This window comes from Capra hircus, chromosome 10, assembly GCF_001704415.2.
Source record: "Capra hircus breed San Clemente chromosome 10, ASM170441v1, whole genome shotgun sequence".
NCBI lineage: Eukaryota > Metazoa > Chordata > Mammalia > Artiodactyla > Bovidae > Capra > Capra hircus.
In genome coordinates this window covers 75,770,551-75,784,212 of record NC_030817.1, presented here as the reverse complement: position 1 = coordinate 75,784,212, position 13,662 = coordinate 75,770,551, and the positions used below count along the sequence as shown (strand labels likewise).

Here is a 13,662-nt window from a genome sequence, read left to right as displayed (position 1 = left end):
AATATTCTTGCCTCGGAAATCCCATAGATAGAGGATCCTGGAGGGCTACAGGGTCGCAAAGGGTAGGGCATGGCAGTGATTAAACAATTACAACAAACCTATGACATAAGGCTCTTTGCAACTTTTTATGCCTATGGAAGAAATTTATTCTATTTACTAAATAATAGTAGAATGATGGACTTTGAAGAATATTTTAAAATTTGTTCTCTTTATTTCCTAATCAATTGCTATAGGGAGGATTTTCTGATTACTTAGTTAAAAAGTATACTTCAGGAAAAAAATGTCTGAAATTCTACCTAATACTATGATTTACTAGATAATTTGCAATACTCCTCGTCATGTAAGAGTTTTCTTTACATTGGAATAAAGAGTGGATTTTCTGTTTTATGCTGGGAGTTAGTGACTTTATGCTTAAGAAACTGTGTGTGTGTGCGTGTGTGTGTGTATATATATGTGTGTGTGTGTGTATATGTGTGTGTGTATGTATGTGTGGCTACAGAAGGAATTCTCAAAGACTAGGAACAAAGCTACCACTTGGGTGATTTCTTAACAGGATGAATGAGGGTGCATAGCATCCCTGGTGCAGATTACACCCTCCTCTTTCCCTTTCACTCCATGATATTTCTACAGAGAACTGTTGTCTACCGTAGATATCCAGAAGGGCCAACATGAGGAAACTGCCAGTCTGAGTAATGTGTGAGTTGACAGGAGGGATTAAACGGTGCTGAGAGTCAGCCAGGCACATTGCAAGAACATTGCAGGAACACGAAGCTCCAGGCTTTCTTATTGTATCAGCTGACTGCAACATTCCCTTTTTCTAATGTCCCTCTGTCATAGGAAAATTGAAGGCGTTAAGAAATCACACTTATTAGAGGGTAGCAAGTGTTATTTTGTTTAACTTTCCTGAGAACCCTGTGGGGAAGATACTGTTATTTTATTGTCTGAACAAAGAGATAATTGAGAGGTTAAGTCTCTCGTCCTCTGGTAAATAGTGGAGCTGGACCATGATGAGGATGCCAAACTCCAACGTCCACACTTCTCACCTCTCTGCTCTACTTCCCCAGGCCTCTGCACTCACATACTGTCTTTGAATACCACTCACCTTCCCCAAGTGGATAGTGAGAGCCTTTATAATTAGATATTTGGGTGACCTGTTGATGCCTGGGGGAACTCCCAAATGGCAAAATGTCTACCGCATTTCCAAGCACATAATAGGCTTTCAGCAAATAGCTGCTCAATGAATGAATGGATAATAAATTAATAATGAATTCACAAAGGAATAATGAATGAATGAATATAAAAGGATGCAAAAATAGCATTTATTTGTTAAAGGAACATCTTTCTGGAAATGTTTCTACTAGATGAGGAGTAAACACTGATGGCATGCTGACTTCTTTTCCATAACACAGAATAATTCCTAGGGCTCTCAGAGGGGGTAATTTGGCAATCAGAAAGTTTCTGTTATCTTACATACTCTGTGTGTGTGTGTGTGTGTGTGTGTGTGTGTATGTGTATGCTCACACATATATGACCCAACATGTAATTTCCTGTGTTCTGACCACATTTTAAAAGTGCTGTTGATATCTGGAACTGGTAGCATAATATTCAGAAAAGCAAGATACTGCCTTTTGCATTATCAGTTCTCTGCTGAGTGCTAAGTCACTTCAGTCGTGTCCAACTCTTTGTGACCCTATGGACTGTTGCCTACCAGTCATTGTCCATGGGACTCTCCAGGCAAGTATTCTGGGGTGGGTTGCCATGACCCCTTCCAGGGGATCTTTCTGACTCAGGGATTGAACCCACCCATGTCTTTTATGTCTCCTGCATTGGCAGACAGGTTTTCTACCATTAACACCACCAAAAAGTTTTATTAATAACCTTATAAAATTTCTGTTTTTCAGACTGTACATGGTTGATATTATCTACAGAATTCACAGGGCTTCTCAGGTGATGCTAGTGGAAAGAACCCACTTCCCAAAGCAGGAGACATAAAAGATAACAGGTTTGATCCCTGGGTCGGGAAAATCCCCTGGAGAAGGAAATATCAACCCACTCCACTATTCTTGCCTGGAGAATCCCATGGACAGAGGATCCTGATGGGCTATAGTACATAGGGTCACAAAGAGTCAGACAAAACTGAAGTGACTTAGCAAGCGTGCATACACAGAGCTCATGATTCAGATGCTCCGAGCACACTTCTGTGACTTGCCTGAGCTTCTTCAGGTTGCCTCCCTGAAGCTGGATCATAGCACTGTTTGTGTGCAGCTTTGGACTGAAGGGCACTGAGTGTGAAGTGCGTGGTTAAAGCAGAATCCACACTCACACATGAGAGATCTCTTGTACTGGGATTTGGAAACAGAAAATGCAGGCTGGGAACTGAGCACTAAAACTTGCTATATCCATACTGCCATATCTGATGGCTTTAAAATTTGAACCTGGCCTTCCAGTAGTTAGTTATGAGAGTATGGGAACATTATTTTCTATGATAAAATTAAAATTCATTTAAATTTTGTTACCTTGATTCATAGGTTTAAAAAAATTTTTTTTGTTGGATTATATTTGATTTACAGTGCTGTGTTAGTTTCTGCTGTACAACAAAGTGAATCAGTTATACATATACACTCTCTTCTTTTAGATTTTTTCCCACATAGGCCATTACAGAGTAGAGTTCCCTGTGTTATACATTAGGTCCTTATTAGTTGTATATTTGTATATAATAGTGTTTATATGTCAATCCCAACCTCTCAATTAAATCTCCCCTCTCTCCCAGTCTGCTGCTGCTGCTGCAAAGTCAGGTCAGTCGTGTCTAACTCTGTGCGACCCCATAGACGGCAGACCACCAGGCTCCCCCATCCCTGGAATTCTCAAGGCAAGGACACTGGAGTGGGTTGCCATTTCCTTCTCCAATGCATGGAAGTGAAAAGTGAAAGTGAAGTCGCTCAGTCGTGTCCGACCCTCAGCGACCCCATGGACTATAGCCCATCAGGCTCCTCCGTCCATGGGATTCTCCAGGCAAGAGTACTGGAGTGGGTTGCCATTGCCTTCTCCACTCTCCCAGTCTATCCCCTCTTTTATTCCCTTGAAATGATATTTATTTTCTGTAACTCTTTTTCTATTTTGTAGATAAATTCATTTGTACCTGTTGTTTTAGATTTCACAAATAACCAATATAATATGATATTTGTCTTTCTCTGTCTTATTTCACTCAGTATAGCTTTTAGACATGGTACATGGGTTCTATTTGTACTCTTGATTTGAGTTCCACAGAAATTCGAGGTGGGTCTGCCCCTTCTTTCAAGCTCTTGGAGTCCTTTGGGGTACTGAAAGAAGTGAAAGGAGACAAAGACAAGTCTGATTCGTGAAGTCACGGGAGGATTATTGACTTCACATTTCCAGAACACGTGGGAGCTAAGACTGCACACTTATGGCCTAGCTCTAAACACCTTGTGAATGAGTCACTAATAGTAAGAACAAAGTAAGGAAGCCAATAACAGGAAGAGCAGGGTTTTATTTGTTGTTGTAGGGTTAGTGGTCCAAAATAATAATACTGAGTACCCTCCTTCCCTTTATCTTGTGCCAACTTTGAGCAAATTGTGCACAACTATATGGGAATGATTTGGATTTTAACTAGCTATTTACCAAGTCATCTTCAATATAATTTTACAGAGTCACTTATTTGGGATTTTTAGAAATAGAAGCTTTTTTTAGGGTCAAATTATCCCCTCTTAGAGCCCTAGAAATTGTTCAGTGTTATGGAAAAGAAGTCAGCATGCTGTCACAGTGTTTATTCCTCATCTAGAGAAAACATTTCCAGGCAGATGTTCCTTTAATAAATAAATCCTATTTTTGGATCCTTTATATTCATTCATTCATTATTCCTTTGTGAATTCATTATTAATTTATTATCCATTCATTGAGTGAGCAGCTATTTGCTGAAAGCCTATTCAGTTCAGTTCAGTTCAGTCACTCAGTCGTGTCCAACTCTTTGTGACCCCATGAATCGCAGCACGCCAGGCCTCCCTGTCTACCACCAACTCCCGGAGTTCACTCAGACTCACGTTCATCAAGTCCGTGATGCCATCCAGCCATCTCATCCTCTGTCGTCCCTTTCTCCTCCTGCCCCCAATCTCTCCCAGCATCAGAGTCTTTTCCAATGAGTCAAATCTTCGCATGAGGTGTCCAAATTACTGGAGCTTCAGCTTTAGCATCATTCCTTCCAAAGATATCCCAGGGCTGATCTCCTTCAGAATGGACTGGTTGGATCTCCTTGCAGTCCAAGGGACCCTCAAGAGTCTTCTCCAACACCACAGTTCAAAAGCATCAATTCTTTGGTGCTCAGCCTTCACAGTCCAACTCTCAGAGCCATACATGACCACAGGAAAAACCATAGCCTTGACTAGATGGACCTTAGTGGGCAAAGTAATGTCTCTGCTTTTGAATATACTATCTAGTTTGGTCATAACTTTTCCTCCAAGGAATAAGTGTCTTTTAATTTCATGGCTGCAGTCACCATCTGCAGTGATTTTGGAGCCCCAAAAAATGAAGTCTGACACTGTTTCTACTGTTTCGTCATTCATTTCTCATGAAGTGATGGGACCAGATGCCATGATCTTCGTTTTCTGAATGTTGAGCTTTAAGCCAACTTTTTCACTCTCCTCTTTCACTTTCATCAAGAGGCTTTTTAGCTCCTCTTCACTTCCTGCCATAAGGGTGGTATCATCTGCATATCTGAGGTTATTGATATTTCTTCCAGCAATCTTGATTCCACCTTGTGATTCCAGCTTGATTTCTAGTCGAGTGTTTCTGATGATGTACTCTGCATATAAGTTAAATAAGCAGGGTGACAATATACAGCCTTGATGTACTCCTTTTCCTGTTTGGAACCAGTCTGTTGTTCCATGTCCAGTTCTAACTGTTGCTTCCTGACCTGCATACAGATTTCTTAAGAGGCAGGTTAGGTGGTCTGGTATTCCCATCTCTTTCAGAATTTTCCACAGTTTATTGTGATCCACACAGTCAAAGGCTTTGGCGTAGTCAATAAAGCAGAACTAGATGTTTTTCTGGAACTCTCTTGCTTTTTCGATGATCCAGCGGATGTTGACAATTTGATCTCTTTGCCTTTTCTAAAACCAGCTTGAACATCAGGAAGTTCATGGTTCACGTATTGCTGAAGTCTGGCTTGGAGAATTTTGAGCATTACTATACTAGCATGTGGGATGAGTGCAATTGTGTGGTAGTTTGAGCATTCTTTGGCATTGCCTTTCTTTGGAATTGGAATGAAAACTGACCTTTTTCAGTCCTGTGGCCACTGCTGAGTTTTCCAAATTTGCTGGCAGATTGAGTGCAGCACTTTCACAGCATCATCTTTCAGGATTTGAAACAGCTCAACTGGAATTCCATCACCTCCACTAGCTTTACTCGTAGTGATGCTTTCCAAGGCCCACTTGACTTCACAGTCCAAGATGTCTGGCTCTAGATTAGTGATCACATCATCATGATTATCTGGGTCATAAAGATCTTTTTTGTACAGTTCTTCTGTGTATTCTTGCCACCTCTGCTTAATATCTTCTGCTTCTGTTAGGTCCATATCATTTCTGTCCTTTATTGTGCCCATCTTTGCATGAAATGTTCCCTTGGTAGCTCTAATTTTCTTGAAGAGATCTCTAGTCTTTCCCATTCTGTAGTTTTCCTCTATTTCTTTGCATTGATCGCTGAAGAAGGCTTTCTTATCTCTTCTTGCTATTCTTTGGAACTCTGCATTCAGATGCTTATACCTTTCCTTTTCTCCTTTGTTTTTCATCTCTCTTCTTTTCACAGCTATTTGTAAGGCCTCCCCAGACAGCCATTTTGCTTTTTTGCATTTCTTTTCTGTGGAGATGGTCTTGATCCCTGTCTCCTGTACAATGTCACGAACCTCATCCCATAGTTCATCAGACACTCTGTCTATCAGATCTAGGCCCTTAAATCTATTTCTCACTTCCACTGTATAATCATAAGGGATTTGATTTAGGTCATACCTGAATGGTCTAGTGGTTTTCTCTACTTTCTTCAATTTGAGTCTAAATTTGGTAATAAGGAGTTCATGATCTGAGCCACAGGTCAGCTCCTGGCCTTGTTTTTGTTGACTGTATAGAGCTTCTCCATCTTTGGCTGCAAAGAATATAATCAATCTGATTTCGGTGTTGACCATCTGGTGATGTCCATGTGTAGAGTCTTCTCTTGTGTTGTTGGAAGAGGGTGTTTGCTATGACCAGTGCATTTTCCTGACAAAATTCTATTAGTCTTTGCCCTGCTTCATTCCATATTCCAAGACCAAATTTGCCTGTTACTCCAGGTGTTTCTTGACTTCCTACTTTTGCATTCCAGTCCCCTATAATGAAAAGGCCATCTTTTTTGGGTGTTAGTTCTAAAAGGTCTTATAGGTCTTCATAAAACCGTTCAACTTCAGCTTCTTCAGCATTACTGGTTGGGGCATAGACTTGGATTACTGTGATATTGAATGGTTTGCCTTGGAGACAAACAGAGATCATTCTGTTGTTTTTGAGATTGCATCCAAGTACTGCATTTCAGACTCTTTTTGTTGATGATGATGGCTACTTCATTTCTTCTGAGGGATTCCTGCCCACAGTAGTAGATATAATGGTCATCTGAGTTAAATTCACCCATTCTAGTCCATCTTAGTTCGCTGATTCCTAGAATGTTGACGTTCACCCTTGCCATCTCTTGTTTGACCACTTCCAATTTGCCTTGATTCATGGACCTGACATTCCAGGTTCCTATGCAATATTGCTCTTTACAGCATCGGACCTTGCTTCTATCACCAGTCACATCCACAGCTGGGTATTGTTTTTGCTTTGGTTCCATCCCTTCATTCTTTCTGGAGTTATTTCTCCACTGATCTCCAGTAGCGTGTTGGGCACGTACTGACCTGGGGAGTTCCTCTTTCAGTATCCTATCATTTTGCCTCTTCATATTGTTCATGGGGTTCTCAAGGCAAGAATACTGAAGTGGTTTGCCATTCCCTTCTCATGTGGACCACATATGTGCTTGGAAAATGTGGATATTTTGTCATTTGCGGGTTCCCCCAAGCATCAACAGGTCACCCAGATATCTAAATATAAAGGCTGTCACTATCCACCAGGAGGAGGTGAATAGTATTTGAAAACAATATGTGAGCCCAGATGGCTGGTGGAGTAGAGCAGAGATGTGAGAAGTGTGGACCCTGGAGTTTGGCATTCTTGTCATGGTCTAGCTCCACCACTTACTTTGTTCAATGAGGAAAATAATAGTATGTGCCCCACAAGGGTCTCAAGAAACTGAAACAAAATAATAACGAAAAATAAGACTTGTAAAGCTCTAAAAAGTGTGTCTACAGGTGGTTAGAACTTACTAAATACTGACTGGTTATATTAAAGTTATTGCTAACTGTTCTTTTCAATGGGAAATAAAAGCCGAAAGAAGATTGTACAATTTTTTGATCCTAGAGAATCAGAGGAAACAAAGAGGAACTAAAGATTTTAATCCTAGACCCTTGCCACATGACAATAAAACTCCTGATATCTCCTTCATTCATGCTGCAACTAGCTTTGACATAGGAAATTTCATGTTAGGTGATATATGTTTCCTCAAAATTAGGTAAAAATAATCACATTTGGAATATCAAAAAATGTTTTGTACTTTCAAGACTTTTATACCATCTTTGAAAAATCTACGTATTTTGTTAAAATTTCACAGCAGTTTCAAATTTACAGAATAGTTGCAAAGACAGTGCAGAGAGTTTCTGTATACTTCACATCATTTCCTCTGTTATTAACTTCTTACATTACTTCTTGTACATTTGTCACAACTAATCAACCAATACTGCTACATTAACTAAATACCCCTTTATTGATACTCTCGCCCCATCACAGAACAATCAACTGTTGCCAGCAACAACAACAGACACTTTTTTTAGGCTGCAACCAACATTAAGTCCTTTTTGCCTCAGAAAAATCACTAGCCAAGGTGCATTTTCATCTTATTTGGATTGTTATATCTTTCATGGTATATGGTGGTACCATTCAAACACACAGAACTTTAGCCTTATCCTGAAAGTTCACACTGTAATTCACTGAGTAAATTTTATACTCGAATTTAGAGGTGTAATCCTCAACTTGAGTCAAACCTCCCTGAACTAAATCCCTAAGAAATTGGTTCATGTACTAATAGGACTGAAGCACTGTCTTCATAGTGCTGTTAAATTAAACATTTTGCTTGTCTTCTAGAAATTCAGCAAATTTTAAAATGAAGTAAAATATTCTTTCAGTCGTCTAAGCAAATATTTATTGTTGAGAAAGGGTCTAATACATTGATACTGAGAATCACCTTCTCCCTTCTCTTACCCCGATTTTGAGTAAATTATGTAAAACTGTGGAAATGGCCTGAGTACTCATTACCTAGTTGTTTATCAAGTAGCCTTCAATATACTTTTATAAGGAGAGGTTTAGAGGTCATTACACTTGTACTTTTTCTGTCCAGCTGCTACCCAATCACTGGCCCCACAATCCCCTCAGGGTTGTGATGAGGCATAAATATTGCTGATGGTTTCTTTCTTTTGGCAGATAGGAATATAGAAAGAAGTTCTTGCAGACCGAGATCAGAAGCTATGGCATGGTTTTAAACTCGTGAAGCTCTATCTTTGAGAAAGAAAGGGAGAAAGACAGAGAAAGAGCGAGAAGAAAAAACAGACGATCAAGCTCAGGACTTTATCTTAGGCTGCAGGGTAACCCTTTCTGTGAAATGTGGCACATACGTAAGAGAAGCGTCACTATACAGATCTCAGTTTTTTAGTGTGAATTTCTGGATATACGCCGCATTTCTAGCTCAGAAAATTTTATTGATCCAAGAAGATCTCAGGTTGTGCAAATCCATGTCGTGGGACCACACTCAGGAAGACAGCCAGAGTAAGTTTTTACCTGCAATGCCAGGTTAACAACCGATGAAAGAGACAGAGGTAATGTTATTGATGTAAATCATATTCACTCATAAAGGGAAATCTTAAATTCTTCATCCACTTTGCAATTTTTGTTCTGGTAATACTGTTAATTATGGAAGAAGTTTATTACAGTTTAAAGTGTCTATCCTATTATTCAATTGGAGTTTAGGCCTAGTTTTACCACTAACAGTGGAACCTCAATAATTCAGTTTCCTCTCTGCTTTTCATTTGTTTCACCAGTGGTTAAAGAAGTGGAATAAAGCAAGTCAAGCGGTTTCTCATATTCTTTTTACTTATTATTGTTGTTCAGTCACACAGTCATGTCTCACTCTTTGCAACCCCATGGACTGCAGCACACCAGGCTTCCCTGTCCTTCGCCATCTCCTGGAGTTTGTTCAAACTCATATCAATTGAGTCGATGATGCCATCAAACCATTTCATTCTCTGTCATTTTCTCCTCCTGACTTCAATCTTTCCCAGTATCAGGGCCTTTTCTAATGATTTGGCTATTTGTATCAGGTAGCCAAAGTATTAGAGTTTCAGCTTCAGCATCAGTCCTCCCAATGAATATTCAGGATTGATTTCCTTTAGGATTGACCAGCTTGATCTCCTTGCTGTCCAAGTCACTCTCAAGAGTTTTCTCCAACACCACAGTTCAAAAACATCTATTTTCTTCAGCACTCAGCCTTCTTTATGGTCCAAGTCTCATGTCCATACACGATGACTGGAAAAACATTGTTCTTATTTTAGCTTAAAATGTATTTGAAAGGTTTGTTGCCAGAAGTGGGTGTATTTTCTAAGATTTTGACAAGCTTGGAAATGCATATAAATGGGAATTAGGAGATGGACATGATGAAAAGTTTAGTGTCCTAAATTGGCTGCTATACAGGCTTCCCTTCCTCCAGTCACAGATAATGCTAGGTAATGCTAATTATATATTCACTTAACACTATGCCATGTACATAAGTGCTTTATATGGAACACATATGTAATGTTCACAATACTTATGAGGTATATATTAATCTTAGCCACCTTTTGCATTTGAAAAAACAAGCAAAGGGAGTTAAGTAGCTTCCCTAAAGTCATAGTGCCAGCAAGAATTGTAGTAGAGGTAGAATTTGAATCTAGGAAAACTGGGTTTCAGCCCTCTTTTAACAAGTGGTCTTTACCACCTATTGTTCCTGCTGTCCTCCTACCCTGGGAATCTTTATTTGTAATCCCCAAAGTCATCCAAAATAAATTCAAACACTTGGACACAACTGAGCACACACACATTGTGAGGATAGAATGAGGTAACATAAGATAGTCGTTTAGCATACAATCCTGCACATAGAAAAGTGCTTACCAGTTCGTAGTAACCATGACTAATAGTATTTCTACAGTGAAAATGAGCAGACATTATGGTTTGTTGTCTCAGGAATAAAGTTAGATATGAATTTTAATATTGTCTCTTAGCTGTCCATATAGCTTTTATATAATCACTGACTAGATCAAATTACAAATCTACTTACTAGAGAGATTTCACGTCATAGAATCAAATTATAAAATAAAGCATTTCATACATACAAAAATGCTATATAGATGATCTCGTTTTATTTCTATTACAGCTTTGTGAGGCCAAAACTTTATCATCCATCTTTTATAGATGAGAAAACCAATATTCAGAGAAAGTAAGTAGATTCACCCAAAGTTAACAGTAGGTGAGGGTACTTAAATCACTCAGCTATGGGCAGTGCTGTTTCCACTGTCCACGAAGAAAAGAGGTTTGATTCAGAGAAAATATTTGCATAATTCAAAGAAGCCATTTTAATTCTGAGGACCTTTAAATTTTGTCTCTTGATCCATCTCTTTCAAGAATTCATCTCTGATTATTTCATCCAGTACTTTTTCTGTATGCCTTAAGCACTTCTGTATGTAAATTGTAAAACAATTTATACAAATGTAAAATACAGTTACTACCATTATCTGTATGGGACATTTTATTCCTAATTCTTAACTATAATTGCGAGGACAAAGAGTTATCTTGGACTTTTCAAGGCAAAAATATTAAGGATGATAAAAGTTTCAGTAATTAAAAATTTTTTCAACTCTTTAGCACAAAATGTGTATGCTAGTCATTCAGTCGTGCCTGACTCTTTTCACCCCATAGACTAGCCCACCAGGCTCTTCTGCCTATGGAATTCTCCAAGCAAGAATACTGGAGTGGGTAGCCATTTCCTTCTCCAGGGGCTCTTCCTGATCCAGGAATTGAATCCAGGTCTCCTGCATTGTAGGCGGATTCTTTACCATCTGAGCCACCACATAGGACAAAGTATTTTCCTTTGTAAAATACTTTGGATTGGATTGTATTCTATCGAATACATAGGACAAAGTATTTCTCTGTATAGTTTGATGTATTCCTTACTGGCAAGTGAAGCTGAACTTCTTTATGCAGGTCAAAGATTAGGACTCAAACACTTCCAATATAAATTTACAAGCATAGGTTGTTGGTGAGCCAGGGAGTCAATGTATATGTTTTTCTCAGTCACTAAAAATAACTTAAATTTTAATTGCACTGAAACTTCCAACCTAATTTAGAAACTAGAAACGGAGTCATTCTCACTTGATTAAATAGAATATTATTCTTTTAAAGTTGATCTGCATATATCATATTAAAAGGTTCATTTAAGAATTTTAGACATCAAATCTAAAATGCTAACTCCTTGCTTGTATCTTTAGCCTCAAAAATTAATTTATCCATTTAATACTTCAAGTGTTTAAGTATTCTGAATTTCTGATGTCGAGGTGAGCAGTGTGAGATCAGAGAGAGACTGAGAGAGGGACAAGATGATTATGAAAGAAAACAATTGGGATAAAGGAACTGTAGGTCTAAGCATAATAGAAAATCAAATGGGAGTCAATAATGTGGTAAGACAATTAATGATGAAAAAATATCCATGAGCTATACTCAAGAAATATAAATATTTTCCTCAGCTATATTTAACATCACTTGGTGGCTCAGACGGTAAAGCATCTGTCTACAATGAGGGAGACCCGGGTTCGATCCCTGGGTCGGGAATATCCGCTGGAGAAGGAAATGGCAATCCACTCCAGTACTATTGCCTGGAAAATCCCATGGACAAAGGAGCCTGGTAGGCTACAGTCCATGGGGTCACAAAGAGTCAGACATGACTGAACGACTTCACTTTCGCTTTCTTTCACTTTCAAATGTTTTCAGTAGGCTGTTCCTGTTAGGCTTTACTTGCTTACAATGGTTTATAACATTTATTTTTACAGAGAACCACAGTCACTCAACCAATTCTGCCTGGATCTCCATGGAAGTAGTCAACAATGTTACCGAGTTTATATTTTTAGGACTTTCCCAAGATCCTGGAATGCAACTGATACTCTTTGCTCTATTCCTCCTCTTCTACATGGTGATCCTGGGGGGAAACCTGCTCATTTTGCTCATGGTTTTTTCTGATCCTCGGCTTCACACACCCATGTATTTCTTCCTTAGTAACTTGTCCTTTGTGGACATTGCCTATTCCTCAGCGACAGCACCCAAGATGATTGCAGACTTTGTTTCTGAGAAAAAGATTATTTCCTACTGGGGCTGTGTAACTCAGATGTTTACCTTCCACTTTTTTGGTTGTGCTGAGATTTTTGTTTTGACTGTCATGGCTTTTGACCGCTTTGCTGCCATCTGCCAACCGCTCCGTTATACCACCATCATGAGTACCACTGCTTGCACCGTGCTGGCATCACTGTCCTGGCTGGGAGCCCTGGCTCACTCCTTTGTTCAGACCCTCCTGACCTTTCAGTTACCCTTCTGCAGCTCTCAGATCATTGACCACTACTTTTGCGATGTCCACCCCGTTCTAAAACTTGCCTGTGCTGACACAACCCTAGTAAACATGTTGGTGATTGCCAATAGTGGTCTCATCTCCCTGGGGTGTTTCCTCATTCTTCTGGCCTCCTACACAGTCATTTTATTTAGTCTTCGGAAGCAGCCTGCTGAGGGCCGGCGCAAGGCTCTCTCTACCTGTGGATCTCACTTCACTGTAGTAACTTTCTTCTTTGTCCCTTGTATCTTCATTTACCTCCGTCCATCCACCACTTTCCCACTGGATAAGGCTGTGTCTGTGTTCTATACTACCATCACCCCAATGCTAAATCCACTCATCTATACTCTGAGGAATAAGGATGTAAAGAATGCCATGAATCGGGTGTGGAATTGCAAAGTCCCCTTGAACGAAAAGCAGAAGGCATAGTTTGTTAGAATTACAAAATCAGAATTAGTTGATACCTTCCAAGGCCCTTAACTTATTAATAATTTTAAGGAATAGTCTCTAACATTCGACTATGTCATAGGTATCTTTTAAAAGGGAATAATTTGAGGCTATTTCATCTTTCCGCTTCTAGGTGAGCAAAACTTAAACCTTTCCATACTGGCTGGGCTTATCCTCGCTTATTTCTAGAGTGTAAGAGTAAATACTTCCGCTCATACCTCATTTACGTACTTTAGATCCCTTCAATTCAAATCCAACACTCTTCAGATATAATTCAATAGTTTAGAACAGAGTTACAAGAAAAAGGTATCTCTGAGGAATTGGATAATTTCTCCTTAAAAAAGTCCATCTTCCAAGGAGCTGCCTGCTTTATCCCTCTTTCTCTCCCTCCTTCTTTCCTGCTGTTTTTCCTTTCCT

At 39.3% G+C, this 13,662-nt stretch overlaps 1 protein-coding gene across 1 annotated transcript; it reads left to right on the top strand.

Annotated features, from left to right (window-relative positions):
- On the top strand, positions 12,289–13,227 carry LOC102179202 (olfactory receptor 4S2-like). Its single transcript, XM_005685567.2, has one exon. It carries the CDS (start codon positions 12,289–12,291, stop codon positions 13,225–13,227), a length of 939 nt encoding a protein of 312 aa, XP_005685624.2.

Coding starts and splice junctions, on each gene's coding strand:
- LOC102179202 (XM_005685567.2), top strand. CDS start 12,289: ATGGAAGTAGTCAACAATGTTACCGAGTTTATATTTTTAGGACTTTCC.